The sequence below is a fragment of the Chionomys nivalis genome, chromosome 19, assembly GCF_950005125.1.
Source record: "Chionomys nivalis chromosome 19, mChiNiv1.1, whole genome shotgun sequence".
Taxonomy (NCBI): domain Eukaryota; kingdom Metazoa; phylum Chordata; class Mammalia; order Rodentia; family Cricetidae; genus Chionomys; species Chionomys nivalis.
In genome coordinates this window covers 37165526-37182066 of record NC_080104.1, presented here as the reverse complement: position 1 = coordinate 37182066, position 16541 = coordinate 37165526, and the positions used below count along the sequence as shown (strand labels likewise).

The window sequence follows — 16541 nt, the reverse complement described above, 5'->3', positions numbered from 1 at the left end:
ATGCTGTAATAGCTGAGGAATCCCGTTTCTACAACTGAGGCATTCCATCAGTGGTACCTAGGATGATGTCAGTTCAGGGTTGAAGGAATAGGGAGGAAGATGATTCTGAAGTTTCTTATCTTTGGAAAATTGTGGTTCTGACAGACTTCAGTGGTAGATGGCAGGGACCTGTTTTTCATAACCGAGCTTGCCTTGCACTTGTTGATTAGGGTTGGCAAAAGTGACTCCATTTTGATAAAACAAAACAAAAAACCAAACCAAACCAAAACAAAAACGTTTCCCATTTCTTCCACATTTGTATGAAAGTTCTGACAATTGATCCTGGGCGTTTGGTAGCAGAGCTAATCTGCTGGTCGCTCCAGACACCTGAAGCTCCTTCCCAGACTCCAGAACAGGGTAAGAGGCAGGGTGAAGAGTCTTGGAACACTGTGAGAAGGCGAGAGCAGGCACACCGGAGTGAGGAGCCTTTGAAGATGGCCTTTCAGCGCTGAGCCTCCTGCAGAGAAGCTACTCAAGCGCAGAAAATGGCAAATTACTTTCTGAAAGGCTTTGGCGGTAAAGTTACAGCTGTTGCCCACTAACCTGACAAAACATGAGTGTGGGGACTTCGTGAACTTCAAGAATAACAGAACGTCCCCAAAGGGTTCCCAACACTTGATGGCTATGCATTATAAGTATACTCTGTTCCTGGTATCAAAACCAGGTTTTGTGGTCCTAGTCACGTTCCTGTCTCACGTACCAAGATAAATAGCCCCAGAAAAGCCAGCTTTTGCTGTGGGGCCCTGACCAGTGCACTAGGATCTACAAATCATACATGAATGCCAATCAAGCATGAATGGGCATGGTTGCTTTTCCCATTTACATATAAAAGACCAATCAGGATGGATCCAGATTACACTCAAATGGGGGTGTGCGGGATGTGCAAGGGAAGAGGGAGAGTTGGATTTGTATAAACAGCTAGTAATAGGAGCCTGCATGGAAACTTTCTTTAGCAGCCAGCCTCTCCCTTTGGCCCTTGGCATGCCCTCTCATTGTGTAAGGAAGGCTGCCATCCCCATGGCGTGTACATTTTTGGTTTTTCTTTCTTTGTTAAGTAAAACTTCCGCTTCTCTTGGATTCCGTTCTGGTAAATCTTGTTGACATACCCTAAGGAGAAGTGGAAAATGCATCCGTATGAATATGCTCGTGGCTCATTATTTACAGTATTATTTTTAAGAAGCGCATGTGGCTAATGGTATGGAAACTAGTTAAGTAAATTATAGAACATATGCTCGATGGATAGAATATTATGAGGTCATTAAAATTATAATTATGAAGCTTATAGCGCCACAGAAAGATGGTGATGACTATAAATGGAAGATCGGTTTTTAAATTGTGTGTGCTCTAATGTTAACTATGAGAACACCCTTTCGTGCCAGCATGCTGCGGGAGAAGCCCAAATAATTGCCAGCTATTGGCTGGGGGAGAATGCTAAGATCACTGGCAATCTTTGTTTTCTTTCTCAACTTAGTAATCTTGCTTGGCCTCCCAATGCTACTGTTCTAGATCACCAACAGCGCCTGGGTCTGCTATCACTGTTAGCTAGCCTGGCTATGACGTCACTAATCTTCCCCTCTTGACTTCGACAGTACAGAGTCAGGATGTTCTACAGTGGAGCGATCCCACCAGACTCTGCTTACAGTCCACATTGAGAGTTGAGTGTTGCCAGGAATGGGCATCTCCGGTGTGGACTGGATCTTTCTGAGAGAAGCAATTCTGCCTAAACCTGTGCTTCTCAGCCTTCCTAATGCTGCGGCCCTTTAATACAGTTCCTCACGTTGTGGTGACCCCCAACCATAACATTATTTTCTTTGCTAGTTCGTAGCTGTAATTTTGCTACTGTTATGAACTGTAACATAAATATCTGACTTGCAAGATAAATGATATGCAATCCCTGCTCAAGGGTTGTGACACCCCCAAGGAGTCATGACCCCCAAGGTTGGGAACCATTTGCCTACATGGCCATGGAGGGTGTTAGGATAGGTGAAGAGAGCCAGCATCAGAAAGATGCACCAAATGTTGTCTTCCTACATGAGGACAAAAGAATACTGATCTCAGAAGCTAAGAGACTGGCAGCGCTCAGAGGCTGAAGCAGTGGGGCGAGGGCTGGGTAAGGTTGGTCAGGAGCACTAAACTGGTTACATCAGCTTAAGCTCTGGGCTTCTTTCATGCAGAGTGGGAGCCACAGTTAACAGTAATGTACTGGACATTGCAAAAGAGCTAGGAGAGTTTTGAATGTTCTCGTCCAAACAGTAAGAGGCCAGGACTTATTAGGAAACTGTAACAGCGAAGTAGAAACTATTCCGTTGGTTCATAAAAGGATAAAAGAGAGGGGAGGAGAGAAAGGAAGAAAGAAAAGCCACACTGGCAGCCCAGGCACCAGGCTGGGTTGGGTAGTAGGTGAGGAGCTGGGCAGAAAGGGCAGCTCTTGCCAACCTGAGCTCTGCCAGGAGATGAACTTCTCCCCAACCTCTGAGCCTTGTATGCCCCCCACAGGCCTCTCCTCTTACCCATCATCTCCGTGCACTGAACGGGGATTCTCAGGTGCTCACTCAGCGTTTGCCCTCGCCCAGTTGGAATCAAATGCCTTCTGTGTACCCTCCCAGCCTTTGCTGCATTAGCATTTAGACAGCTTATGCTAAATCGAATCATTGATCACAGTTTTGGAATGGCAACCGATGTCCAGGAGTTGTCATTCAGGTCTGGGAACCTCATGCTTTGAGATGGAAGCAGTGCACACCAGACTTCTTGGCAAGCGCCCTCCAGGAGGGGCGGCTACTAAGCCTCAGAAGTTTGGCTGCACGTCTTTTCCAACCATTGATGTCTTTCACTGAAAGGGCTTGCGTTAATGGTGACATAACTATAGGTTCAAATGTAAGAATAAAGGAATAAGTGAGAATTTAGAAATGTCTTCAGTGGGTAGGCTAAGAAGATAGCCCCCATACTTGGTATTGCCAGAAGGCAGAAAGCCCACAGGAATTACTGAGGTTAAATCTAGAGGCTGGAATCCCCTCCTGTCTAGGGCCTTCGGTTGCTCATTCTGTTGCACACTGCTCCCTCTTGTGGCTGAACAAGGGTACTAACTGGATTGCTGCTGTTTTCACATACAAAAGCAGCGCCTCGTCCTGTTCTCCACATCTGCAGAGATCCATTCTGAGACCCCCGTGGCTGCCTGAGCACGGGTAATACCAAACCACACGTTTTTCCTGACTTAAATTAATATGTAGAACAATTACAATATTCTCTAACTAAAGACTCATGAATATTCTGTCTTTGTCCCTCTGTCTGTCTGTCTCTCATGAGTATTCTGTCTTTGTCTCTCACCATCTTCATCTTCTTGTGTGCTTGTGTATTATATATCTGAATATTTAGCACCACTATCTTGCACTTTGGGCCACTGTTAAATAATATAAAGGCTATTTGGATTCCAGTCCTGTGATCTCAGTATAATTATCTGGTAATAAACATGGTTTCTAAGATACTAACAGGCAAGTATCATACCTATCATGAGTATGTTGGGAACAGGGATGATTCATTCCAACCAGAGATTTCATCAGGATCTTTGTAAAGGAATAGATTTTAAAGTGTGTGGATTGTTTATTTCTAGAATTTTCCACTTAATAGAGCACAGATTAATCTCGGATAATTGACACATTGGAAAGCAGAATATCAGATGAGGGGAGCTACCCTATTCTATATGATTAAAAGTTTTGAGTGGCTTTCAAAAAAAATCAAACCAAGGCCTCAGGATACAGCTCAGTTGGTACAGTGCTTGCCTGGCATGCACAGGGCCCTCAGTTCAATCCCCAGCACTGCATAAAGCCACGAATGGCAGGGCACACCTGTAATCTCAGAACACACGGTGAAGCAGAAGAATCAGATACTCAAGGTCATCTTTGATTATACAGTGAGTCTGAGGCCAGCCCGCGATTTATGAGACCCTGTCACAAAAATACGCCCCATCAATCAAACTATACAAAAGTTACCAACAAGATTTATAAACTTCTAAACACATATAAAAGGGAAAGAAAGCTTTTAATACTTCTTAATTCTGTAGTCTAGTCCAGAGATACTTGCACATATGTATTTTAGAAGTCAGATACAAAATTCATTAATAATTTATGTAAGATAAGAATAGCCATTGGGTCCTTTTTAAAGATTTATTTTTATGTGTGTGCATGTTTGCTCACATGTATGTCTGTTACCATGTGTGTGCATTGCCCAAGGAAGTCAAAAGAGGGCATTGGGTCCCCTAGGGCTGGGGTTAGGTAAGTTAGCCTCTATGTAAGTGCTTGGAATAGAATCCAGGTCTTCTGGAAGACTAACCAGTGCTCTTAACTGCTAAGACTTTCCTTTCCACGCCCCCCCCACCTTTTTTTTTTTTTTTTTTGGCTTCAGACAAATAACTATCTTAGTTCGAGGAGGAGAGCTGGCCAACAAGGTGAGCTAACAACTGTTTATCATCGTGGTGATTAGGTTAAGTAGCCACTGGTTGGACAGGATGTTTCAATGGGGTGCCAACTCCAAATTCATTATTTCATAATAATTTAGATTTTCTGTGATGACAGTGTTTTTCTTTCAGCTCAACCCTCTGGCCTTGCACTGGTCCATGCGTTTATATTGCTTGCCTGGGAATGGATTTGGCTGGCAACCGAAGGGTCAAATGATGCTTTAATTCCTCTGCCTGGGACATTTAACCAGGTAGTTCCTATCCTGAGGATTGTTTTGGCTTGTTCAAGACAGGTCATTATGGTGTCTGGCTGGTTCTTGGAATCTCACTGCTTCTCCTGCCTCCCGAGTGCTGGGACAACCTCTCCCAGGCACACTTACTACACCAAAGTAGTGGTCCTTGGGCACTCAGGGAGGAAGGACCTTGGAAAGCAGGTCACACTGGTAGAAATTAACTAGTGTTAACTCTGAGGGTCACCGACGGAGAGCATTCAGTTAAAACTCCCACTCTCTTTCTCCATTGGCCTGTCTTTCTCCATTGTTATGAGTTCTCTCAGTTTTCTGTCCACTCAGGAATAGGCTACGATATGGCAGTGATGACAATATAAATTATATAATTTACCAAGTTGGTGGTTATTGGCAGCCTCCATCAACTTACAGGGCGTGGCAACAACCAGTAGATAAATCAAGAATCACTTCCACTTGGTTTGGGAACTGGCTTTCAAATCCATCCAATGTGTTTGGATCCATCAATCAAACCAATCTCTCCCCTTCCTCTGCCTCCACTCTAAGTACTCTGGTCTGCACCACTGTTGTCTGTTATCTGACTTGGTACAACAGCCTCTTGCGTGAGCTCCCAGATTCCATCTCCCATTCCCTAAAACAAGTAAGGGGAGGTAAACTGCATTCCGGTCACACCAATGAGTCCTGTCACCATGAACGACTTTGGTCACTTGCTGAGCTGGCTGACAAAGCTCTCTTGTACGATCTTACTGCTCTGCAGGTCTGCAGGCTTGATCTTCCTGGACTGAAATCAGGTGGCACTGGAGACCAGAGTGCTAGTGGGGTCCAGAGGGAAGTCATGTCATTGATTGATCAAATCAAGTTGCGATGGGAAATTAGGTCATGCTGAATCTCCAAAAAGTCCCAGTATCTGCATGGGTTCCAAGCAAAAGCAAGGTCAGCACGGAGCAGGTTTCATATTCAGTGAAACATTGCTAGTGTAGGATTCCTCAGAAAAGAGGCCCAGGTAGAACTGAAGTGGAAATGGGGGTGGGGGATGGACTGAGTGGCCAACTGAGTAAATACTACCAGAGAGGCGACTCTCAGTTTCTCCTTAGGGCGGTTTTGAAGATTTTGGTCAGGTTGGTTTCTGTTTTGAAGACTTGCTCCCAGCCTCATGTGACAGGTGAGGTCGTGTCCCTTATCGCCTACCAGTGAATAAGAAAGGCATGTTTGAGCTCAGTCCTACAGAGGCCTGTTGGAAGGGCGTGGCAGGGAAGGGAGCAATAAGTCAGAAACAACAGGTAAAACAGTGTAAGCTGGTTAAGGACATTCAGTAGCCATAGCTTCCAGAGGGTTCAGATCAAATTCCACAGGCCCCAAATGGCGACTTCTCTATAGGATCTCTCAGGGACATCCCTTTGTCTGTGCAACCTGCCACCTTCTGGGAAAATGAAGGACTGAATTCTGGGAACTCTATCTTCTGCTCCAGCACGAACTTAGCCAGGATGACGATCTCTTTAACAAGAACCAAAGACCAGCTTCTGAGGGATCGGGGAGCAATCCTCAGATTCTTTTAGCACTCTGAAGGTTCCAGGAGGGAAGTAGGGAGCCAGGACAGCACTTCTGTAAAGGGGAGGGCAGCAGAGTGGGAGTTGCTAGGTGCTCTAGGCACAATTTGCTGTCCTGGAAGCCTTTCCCAATAAATGCCCCTTCAGATAGTTCAAACTGGGCACCCCCCCTTTTTTTTTAAACCTACCAGAGTCCTAAGCTTTTCTAGCATAACCACAGACTGCAATGCAAAACTCAGTCTCCTGAACTTTATCTACTGAACAGCACCATGCAAAACAGTTGCTGCCACGGCTCTCTTCAGACAAGTGATACCACAGGAGAACGTCAACTGGGTGATGGGCTCACTGGATGATGGGTTCACTGGACGATGGGCTCACTGGGAGGGGCAGCTTCCTCCAGCAAGAACAGCACCCTCCCCCTTAAAAAAAAATGGCCGGGTGGTAGTGGCGCACGCCTTTAATCCCAGCACTCGGGAGGCAGAGGCAGGCGGATCTCTGGGAGTTCGAGGCCAGCCTGGTCTACAAGAGCTAGTTCCGGGTCAGGCACCAAAGCTATCGAGAAACCTTGTCTTAAAACAAAACAAAACAAAACAAAAAAAACCCAGCACCCCCAGAGGAGGGAAGGCTAGGAACCACTAGAGAGGGTTCCAGAAGTTGCTTCATTTGTCTCACAGAGAGGCCTCACAGTGTGAGGCCCCTGGAGGTTTCAATCATTTTTAGGAGGGCAACTCAGAGCTGAGGAAATGAAAAAAGGCACAAGTTTGATATTCGCCTGTAGTTTTCGTCGAGGAGAGGCGATTTAAAGGGAAGTGGGGTGAAGACTGAGCCCCGACTGGACAGCACACTGATCTTGTGAGCATCAAGAAGGGCTGACCATGGTTCATTGCATGCATTCTTCCAGGGGCCGAGGAGTCACTCTCGGAGCCAATAAAAGAGTAAGACCTCAGTCTCCAAGACTCCACTGCAAGATTCCATCCTCACTACTAAGAGCCAGCTCCCTAACCTGCCCTTTGTATTTTACTTCTCCAGTCTGGACCCTCCTCCTCTTCTCTTCATATTAAAAACTAACAACACATACATTTTTTAGGCAAGAGCTCAACCCTCAGGCCCTGCTAGTATATTAGTAGAACAGAGAGGCCTGGGTGTAACTTTTCTAGTTTTGTCTTTGTTATTTAATTTTTATCTCTCAGTCATTTCTCTATCACAGTTACAAACACCAGTCAGGCAAAGTTCCTTCAAGGATACTTCTGTAAAAGGACAGGCCCTGTTATTAGCACAAAAGGTTCATTCTGCTACCAGAATGAGCATGAAGAATGCCAATGACTAGATGATAGGTTTTCCAAAGGGGTAAATTTAGGTACCCAGTGGAAGATCAGGTCTCAGATCTATTTCCCCGAGGGTAGAGTTGTATAGCTGACAAGGCTTTGCCAAAGTAAGTGTTATTTCTCTTGAATGCAGCAAGCATTTCATACATCAAAATACTCTACTGTATACCTTAAATACATGACTAAAAAATTTATAAAACCCAAACTCCAAACTGATCCAACATAGGCTCAGTCTCACCATGCTCCTGCCCAGCGACTGGGCTGAACTGCCCTCACTAGCTGCAGTCTCACCAGTCACGCAAGTCCGGAGGCTCCGAGCCTGCTAACTCTGCCGAGCTCCTGCTGCACCCCACTCCCTCCAACCTTAGGACTCTGAGCGCTCAGTTCTAAGAGCACACTGCAAGAATGACCAACTGTGTGGGACACCAAGCCTGGGTCTAGCATCGGTGAGCAGTGGTCTGTCTCTGGTAGGCTACCTCGCCCTTCAAACAGAGCTTCATGCATGATGGGGTGACTGTAACTTTCCAGTCCAATATGCCAAGATTTTGTAAAATACAAGCTCCTGTATTTTAAAAAGTTAAAAAAAGAACGAAACTAACATTATTTTTATTATTTTAATGATAATCACAATAAAATAGCACTTAAAAATAAATCACGTTATGACTCAAACTAAAAACGATGCCTAAATGTGCTGCCTGCCCTTGGTCAGTGTACACGACTGTGCTCTACCAGGAGCCAGGCATGTAGACACAGGTGCTCCTTGCTCTCCTGTGAAAGTCTTAGCGCTTCTTCCAGGTGAACTTCCTTCGGGCACCCTCCTGGCCTGGCTTCTTCCGTTCTCTGATCCGTGGATCCGTAGTAAGTAGTCCAGCTGTAGTATAAACGGAAGCCTTTGTGAGCTGTGGAAACAGGCTGCCTAGCTGACAAGGGCGTGAACTGCACGACATTTACAGAAACTGCTCTTAGAGAAAGCCAGAGGTATACAACTAAACTAACAGTTCCCGTCACCAGCAATGTTTTAGGAGACTCTTTCTGCATTCTAAGAGAATTAAGACTCTTTCTTTGGTTCACCAATACCGCTCAACTTAGGTTCTTCGTGGCCAGCCACTATTTACTGAGCTGGAATGTATTCTTCATATCTTCATATCTCTAAGAAGGATCCTGACCTTGTGATTTTCACATTTGTCTCCCAGGTGCTGGGATTTTGGGTGTGTTACCCGTACCTTGTTAGCAAGGTCCCAGGAAGCTCAGGCACCTGTTAACAGCACAGCAAGGCTCATATAGAAACAAACAGCTGAACATATTGGAGCAAGAAAGTATCTTGTTAGAATTTCTGTGAAAATGACATTCCTTAGTGTTTTAGTTCATAAGTTGAATAAGTTTTGAGTTATTTTTTGGATATAAGTTGTTTGTTATAGAAGACTAAAGTCACTCTTAGATGGAAGCTGCTGCCTGTCTGATCACCAGGAGCAACCATGCTTTGAGGCAATAGCTTATGGTCTACAGGGAACGTCAGTAGCAATCACAGACACCAGCAGCATGCAGGCCTTATATAACTGTATCCACAGAGCACTGTTTTACCTGTCTTTTGGTTGCTGAGACAGGGTCTCACTATGTAGACTGGCTGACCTAGAACTCGCTTTGTAGACCTGGGATTAATGGTGTGCTCTTCTGAGCCTGCTCCTTTTCACCTCTCTAACTCGAGCAGTCTTCTTATTGGCACGGGGCTTATCGTGCTAGTTAGTAGGGATTTACAAGATAAAATAATCATGTCGAATGGGATACAGATACATTCTACATTAAATTCAAAGTCATAAGCATGTAACTCCAAAGAGCACACTGGTTAATCAAACCTACGCAAACCTCCTGCACCACTTATTTTCACAAGGTGGTGAAATTGATAAAATGGCAAATTGTTTAAAAGCAAGCAACATTCCAAAAGAAAATCAAGTAGCCTAAGCCACAAGCACTTCCCAGTGCCTGGGGCTACAGGCAGAACAGGGAGATCATGTAGAGTCATATGATCTGGAAAGGGGTAAAGTTTGAAGCACTGAGTGACTCCTGGAGGCTGCTGCATCAGCTGCACACACGGCGCTTTCTCCTGTAGATGGTGCGAAGACCATCTTGAGCTTGAATGGCTCCTACATGTGCAAGCAATATCCTAGTGCAAGAATGAAGTGCACTCCTTATCCTAGTGCGGAGGCCCCTCCATTCACGCACAGGTAATGGGTTCACAAGTGAAAGGAAAAAGAAAATAAAACCAAATTGTAATATCACAGTGCAAAAAAGAAAATTCCTAATAATGTTGGAAAAATTCATCTATCATTAAATTATTACTGATTCTTATGATAAAGTAAAACAACTAATCTGTTTTGAATACAGATGAGTTATATGCTGGTTCCGCTACATGGAAGATTATGCTAAAGCCAAAATAATTCCCACTGGTCTTGGGACTGCACATTCTAACAGGGCCAATGGCTGGGTGGGAGGACCTTTAATCTTGGTTTACCCTGTAGAAGTCCAGACTGAAGGCGACAGTTGTGGTTCTGGAGACTGAAAGGAGCTAGCAGTGTGCAGAGAGCCCAAAGGGAAGTTTTCTCACACTAGCATAAGTAATATCAACAGGGCAGCAGCAGGACCTGCGCATGGGCACTTGTACGTGCATGTACACACAGACACACACAGACACACACACACACCTACCTTGTCTCATCCACTCTATCTTGTCCTCTGTGCATGGGCACTTGTATACACACACACACACACACACACACACACACACACAGACACACATGCACACGCACGCACACATACATACCCCTACCTTGTCTCATCCACTCTATCTCGTCCTCTGTGCATGGGCACTTGTATACACACACACAGACACACACGCACACACACGCACACATACATACCCCTACCTTGCCTCATCCACTCTATCTTGTCCTCTATGGATGGGCACTTGCACGTACACACACACACACACCCTCTATGGATGGGCACTTGCACGTACACACACACACACACACACACACACACACACACACACACACACACACCTACCTTGTCTCATCCACTCTATCTCGTCCTCGGTGATGAAGCTGCATAAAGCTCTGGCCATTGCCAAGCGTATGGCTCCCGCTTGTGCTGATCTCCCACCCCCGGAGACGGTGCAGGTTACATCGTGTTTCTCCAGCCGGTCCAGGAAGTGGAAGGGGAACATCAGCTGTTCTCTAAGGCACATCACAGACACACGGGTCAGGCCTCCTATGAAGACCCATGATTTCATAAACTACTAACCTTGTGAATAATTATGAAAACAAATGATGTCTGCCGCAGTTAAACTGGTCACACTTCTCCATCAGCTTGACACCAAGACAGAGAAACACGATCCTCCGACGGATTTATTTTGGTATGGACAGAGTAGAGCAGCTCCCTGACCTATCTGATCATCTCATGAGACCCTTGTGAAAATCACCTGGTGGGGAAGTCTTACAGCTGAGGAATCCCATTAACTCACACTGCATCCAGCCTAGGATTCAGTGACCATGTATAAATTAACAGGCCTTCTTAAGCAACACTCAAATGGCATTTGGCTTTCCTAAGTGAGGTGTGCTCTAACGCTTCTGCATAATGTATGATACTCATCTCCATAATGGTGCTTTGAATGTTACAAGAACCACAGTGAACATGTGATATGTCCGTCCACCCAAAATCCCACATTCCTAAGATGCATATATGGTCAGGCCTGCCCCCTCAGGGCCAGGGAGCAAACCAGGCGGGTGCCATGAGGAGGCCACACACAAGCATGGTTCTGTGCCTCCTCCCACCCAGTGAACAAGCACCTGCTAAACACCTTGATGTCAGTATGATGCGCACTGTCACCTCTGCTAAAGAGCTGGACTCTGTTATCTCGCTTTTACCTCTGCTGCGTTTTCTACTTTATTTATTTACCCAAGGCCTTGTGTGCACCGGGCAAGCACTCTATCCCCGGCTACTTATCTCCTGAACTTTTCCTTAGTCTATATTTCCTTCCATCTATATTGTATTTGCTTGCTTTCTCTGCCACTGCAGCTTCTAGACCTCAAATGAAGCCGAATTTCCAGTTAGCTGAGAGTTGACTACAGCTGGGGACTCAAATACAACTTTTCACACTGTGTAAGAAAAAGAACCTCTGCAGGCAGACTCACAAAGGCGCTTCCAAGGCTGGTTAAGATTTAAGGTGTAACTGGAAGATAGATCAAGCTACGGTTACGACTTGCTGTTAAGTCATCAGGAATTTTGTCTGAATACCAAGTGACAGACAGGCCACTCATCAAATACCACTCCTTGTTGCTGCTAGTGAAACCACCATCCTGCGGTGTGGGCCTCTCTCTGGCTTTTCCTAAGCTTCTTCCATTTACTCCAGCGCAGACGATGGCAGAATGAGTTCAGTCTGTATTTCACGTAATTAAGAACGGATTCCTTCCTGACACAGGAACACAAGCACACTCCCCGAGGGCCCCTACTTCCTACACAAGCATGAGCGGAGCTTAAGCCCTTTGCCCTTAAACACCAACACACGTCAGGAAACACAAGGAGTAGAAGCTGGGCAATAATCATGCAGCTTCTGCTGTGCACGAACCCAACAGCAGTGACTGGAACAATAACCACTGTTGAGAAGAGAGAGTTCCAAGGGGAGGAGAGTTAAGGGGCATGAAATGTCTAATGTCTGCCTCTCCAGGGATAACGCACACAGCACTGGGAACGCAGCAAAACTTGTCTTTTGACTTTACATACCTACCCTAGGTCTCTTTGCTTCCTCTACATGTGTCCAATTAACTTCCCCACGCAGGAGAAAGTCAAAAAAGACACGGCAGACCTTTCCTAATGTTCACAATCAGGAGAAACAAGCCTATGCCTGGCTTCTCGGCTTCGTCAATTAGGAAGCCAGGGCTGGTTCCTAAGCTGCTGTTTTCTGCGGACACCTGTCTTCCCAGCAGAAGGGGATACATGCTTTCTTACGTCTCGGCATGCTCTGCATTTCAGAATGTGAGATATGCCTCAGTACTCAAATTCCAGTAGGAGCTGACAAAACGAGCCAATTAATGGGGGCTTTTAGGGATGCTTTCCTAAAAATCTGGAAACTACCTAGGAAAATATCAGTAGTTTCCGCTTTGCTAGTTTATTGGTGAAGAGAAATAACCCTTCAGATAAACAATGAGAAAACGGCAGTCTTCTTAATTATGATGATGATTTCCTTAAAGGCAGGAATCAAAACCACACCTGTCCTGTGTGACGGGGAAGTAGAGCAGATAATCCACTCCGTTCACGTGGATCTTCCCACTTCCGTGCTCGTAAACCATCGCCTGCGCTGTGGCGCTCTTCCTCCTGCCTGTGGACAGAAAAGCAGGCAAGGGAGTTCAAGACCGTGTCAGAGTGCTCAGGAAGACCACCGCTCCCCCTTGCATGAGTGTGCAGAGAGGAAAGTTCTAGAACCACTGCAAAAGTATCCGAAAGTAAAGGGTGACTCACACGACAGCTGAGGAAATAAACCCGACTGGGAGGTAATTATAATTTCAAATTTGTTTCAAGAACCAAGACATTCACATTCATTTGTCTTGTGACAGAAACAGCAACCAACTCACGTTTTTTTTTATAATTAATAAAAAACAAATCAACAGAAATTTTTAAGAATATGTAAACATTAGAGTGAAACACAACTGAAAAGAAATGCAAGGAGCCCTCAGGAAAGGTGGCGTTTCAAAGTGATGCATTAAAAGACTGAGCTTAAAGTTTTAAGAACTATAAATATACTTCACAGGTCAGTTTTTGAAAGAGAGATCATGTCTAATGTCCTCACTCAGAATCCAGGAAAATTCAAGTTGAGGCCTCAAGTTTTCACATCACGTGTTTACATGTGAAATGCACACACCGAGCATCTGGAGTTTCTGAGAACCCTTCACAGATATTTTATTGATTCTACCAACTGAAAACATGAAATAGTTTAATGATTGCATGGCTGTGGATCCACACTTTCTCTTGTAACAGTATAGATTTAAAAAAAATGTATTTTTGCTTTAAAAGAAAAAAAAATTAAAAACCAACCAAACAAACAAACAAAAACTCCAATAGAGTCTTAAGATTAGGAAACCCAAGTAACATTAGCCAAAAAAAAACCCCCAAAAAACAAAAATAAAACAAAACAAAAAAACCCAACAACACCAATAGGTACTGGAGAGCAATAGCATAACAAAAATCGGTTTTGAGTCTAGAGTGGACTTAAGTCTCTCTGTGAATGTCATTACCTTCACTGGTGCTGAAGGCCATGCCTCGCTCGTCATACTGCACGGGCTCAATCACCTGCTTCTTTGATTGAACAGTTACACTTTTGCGGAACCTCTGCACGAGTTCCTCCTCGGCAGGACCATACGGCAACGTCAATAACTTTTCCAGCAGCCGAATGAACTGCACATACTGCAGACAATAGGATTCATTAGAAGAAGCAAGTGTAATTGCATTTGCTAAAGTTTTGCTATTTTTATATACTTGATCTTTCCAATGTTGCCTTCTTGATGAATTTTGACAGGATGACATGTCTGCATCTTTATGCTGCTTATAAAACAGCATGCAGATGCATTGCTTTCTCCGTGGATCTTCAGTGCTTATGCTTCCCTCTCAAAAAAACAAAGGGATTTATCATTCAAAAAAATTAATTTTTCTGCATTATGATTATGAAATTGATATTTAAATTTGTTTTAAAAAATATTTAGATGATCTTCAAAAGTGCAACTTCTATTCTGTCAATAGAACTGCATCAAAAGGAACATTAGAAATAATTTCCAGTCAGATATAAATAGCAAAAGAGTCTGATTTCAAGAAAATGTTCCCCTTAAGTTATATTTCATAATACATTTGGCAAATATATTTTTGGCTGTTCAAGCTGTGTTACTTTAATGTTTATGATTTCCTTTAAAACCGAACAATCAAGCTATTTAAAAATTCAAGAGATACTTGACTTAAAGGGCAACCTCTTGAAATAAATTATCCTTGCTACTCTGTGCATTTTTTTTAATAGTTCTTGAACATGTGATTAGAAAGTAAACAACTTGGTATTAACCCCTTAAAATTAGAAGCCCGAATAATCACTCTAGAGTGTCTGTGGAGAAGGAAACAACTATACTTAAGAGCCTTCGTTAATATGGATCGTTGAGCCCAGTTTTTGATGACTTAGTTGTTCCTGCCAGCCCTAAAAGTCACACCCAACTTTGTCACATTGCCTTTCCAGTGAATATCCTTCCGGGATAATGTGAAACATTTAAGGATCTCATGAGTCCAGTTAGTATTAGAACAATGGTTCAGATGCAGCTTCCTGGGAAACAAGGAGAAAAGGCAGGTATGCACGGTCTGAGTCGGCGTGGAGAACTCACACACCCATGCTCCACGCTGCCAGGCCAGCTACACAGCTGTGCCCTTGGACTCGATATTTTCACAGTTCCTTCACTGTGCATAGCACAGCTTTGTTAATGAACTAGGCTATGGTTTAGGAAGCCAAACACCAGTCCCACTACCCTCAGCTTTATTATCACAGACACAGTATCCAGGACTCCTCTTAACACCAGGCGTTCTGATGACCACCTACGCTGTTTTGTTTTTATAGTTATATGCTGGTACTAAAGTTCTTGGAGTATTCCCCAAATCAAAAAACGGACAAAACTGCCTGAATTTTTACAAAAATCAAAGTGGCGGCTGGAAAAGAGGAAGAAAAAGAAATGATGTATTCACTGAAGAAACAGAGATCTTTCCAATTCAATTCACACACAGCAGGACTCAGCAGCTAAGACCCTAGCAATCACCTCCAGATCGGCCATCATCCAAATTCTGGACACCTTGTCTAAGCAAACTGCAACTTTCCCAAGCCACTAACTTCTCTGGTATTAAATCAGAACAAGCAACTTAAATCCCACGGTGGCAAGGCACCAGTATTACTAGCCATTGTCATAGCGGGATTGGGGAGTATAAACCTTGACTCTACATCTAACTATGTATACATCCAACTTCCCTGATAATGCTGGGCTCTACTAGAACTTTCAACACAATAAATGCAATTCAGACCTAAAATGGGGTCATGAACTTTACAGGACACAGGTTCACAGAGGGAGGTTGTTAATCTTGGATTTCTGGGTGACTCTCCAAGGGTCTGTCAGGTCTGGGAAATGCAGGTTAGAGCATTTTTTAAGTGTCTGTGACACAGCTAACGTAAGCTCCAAAGGTAAAACCACTGCCCACACAGACTGGCACATGAGGAAGTTACACAGTGCATGAAGGTGCGCTGTATCCTCTTCTACTTGATGGCTCACTGCATTCATCATTAGCCCATAAGATTAACTATTGGCCTTACTGAAGAGAACAAAAAGCGACATCTGCTGTACTCCCTAAAACAACTGGCAGAAGCCACGAGGGCACTTCTAAGAGGAAAGGAGGATCTGGAGACTAGATGTGTCACTTTCCTGACTGCAGAAATCAACAAGGGCTGGATGAGAACAAGGGTAAGTGTCTGGGGAACACCTGGCTCTGAGGAGCATCACTATTAGGATCTTAATACAGCAATTGTCTGCATTCTCATGACACAGGTCCCCTTAAATTAAAAAGATTAATTACTCACATCTTGATCTGACAGTTTTTCCACTAACATTTCTTCTAGTTCCTCCTTAATCAGCCATCTGCTGCCAATCAGGTCTCTGTTAAAATATCACATATATTTTTAATTAAGCATGCAATTAGAGTTATATCACAAAAGATCCTACATACAGTAGCAATTCATGATGTGGAGACAAATTTTCATGTTATTCAGGAGTACTCGTACACCACTTTGGAGAAATACTCGTTTCCCCAATCTCCTTCAGAAACACAGTGTGAGCAAACCTTTTGTTAGGAGAGATAAGTGAGTCACTCT

The 16541-nt window shown here is 44.1% G+C and overlaps 1 protein-coding gene across 1 annotated transcript in view; it reads right to left on the bottom strand.

The window, feature by feature from the left end:
• Positions 1–8188: 8188 nt before the first annotated feature.
• The window catches only part of Mrps9 (mitochondrial ribosomal protein S9), a 45587-nt gene continuing 37234 nt past the window's right edge, over positions 8189–16541 (bottom strand). Inside the window, exons 7-11 of the mRNA XM_057794441.1 lie at positions 16251–16326; positions 13894–14062; positions 12872–12980; positions 10670–10839; positions 8189–8477 (exon numbers count right to left, since the gene is read on the bottom strand). Of these exons, the coding sequence (XP_057650424.1) occupies positions 8386–8477; positions 10670–10839; positions 12872–12980; positions 13894–14062; positions 16251–16326 (616 nt within the window). The 3' untranslated portion in view covers positions 8189–8385. The remainder of the gene's footprint in view (positions 8478–10669; positions 10840–12871; positions 12981–13893; positions 14063–16250; positions 16327–16541) is intronic.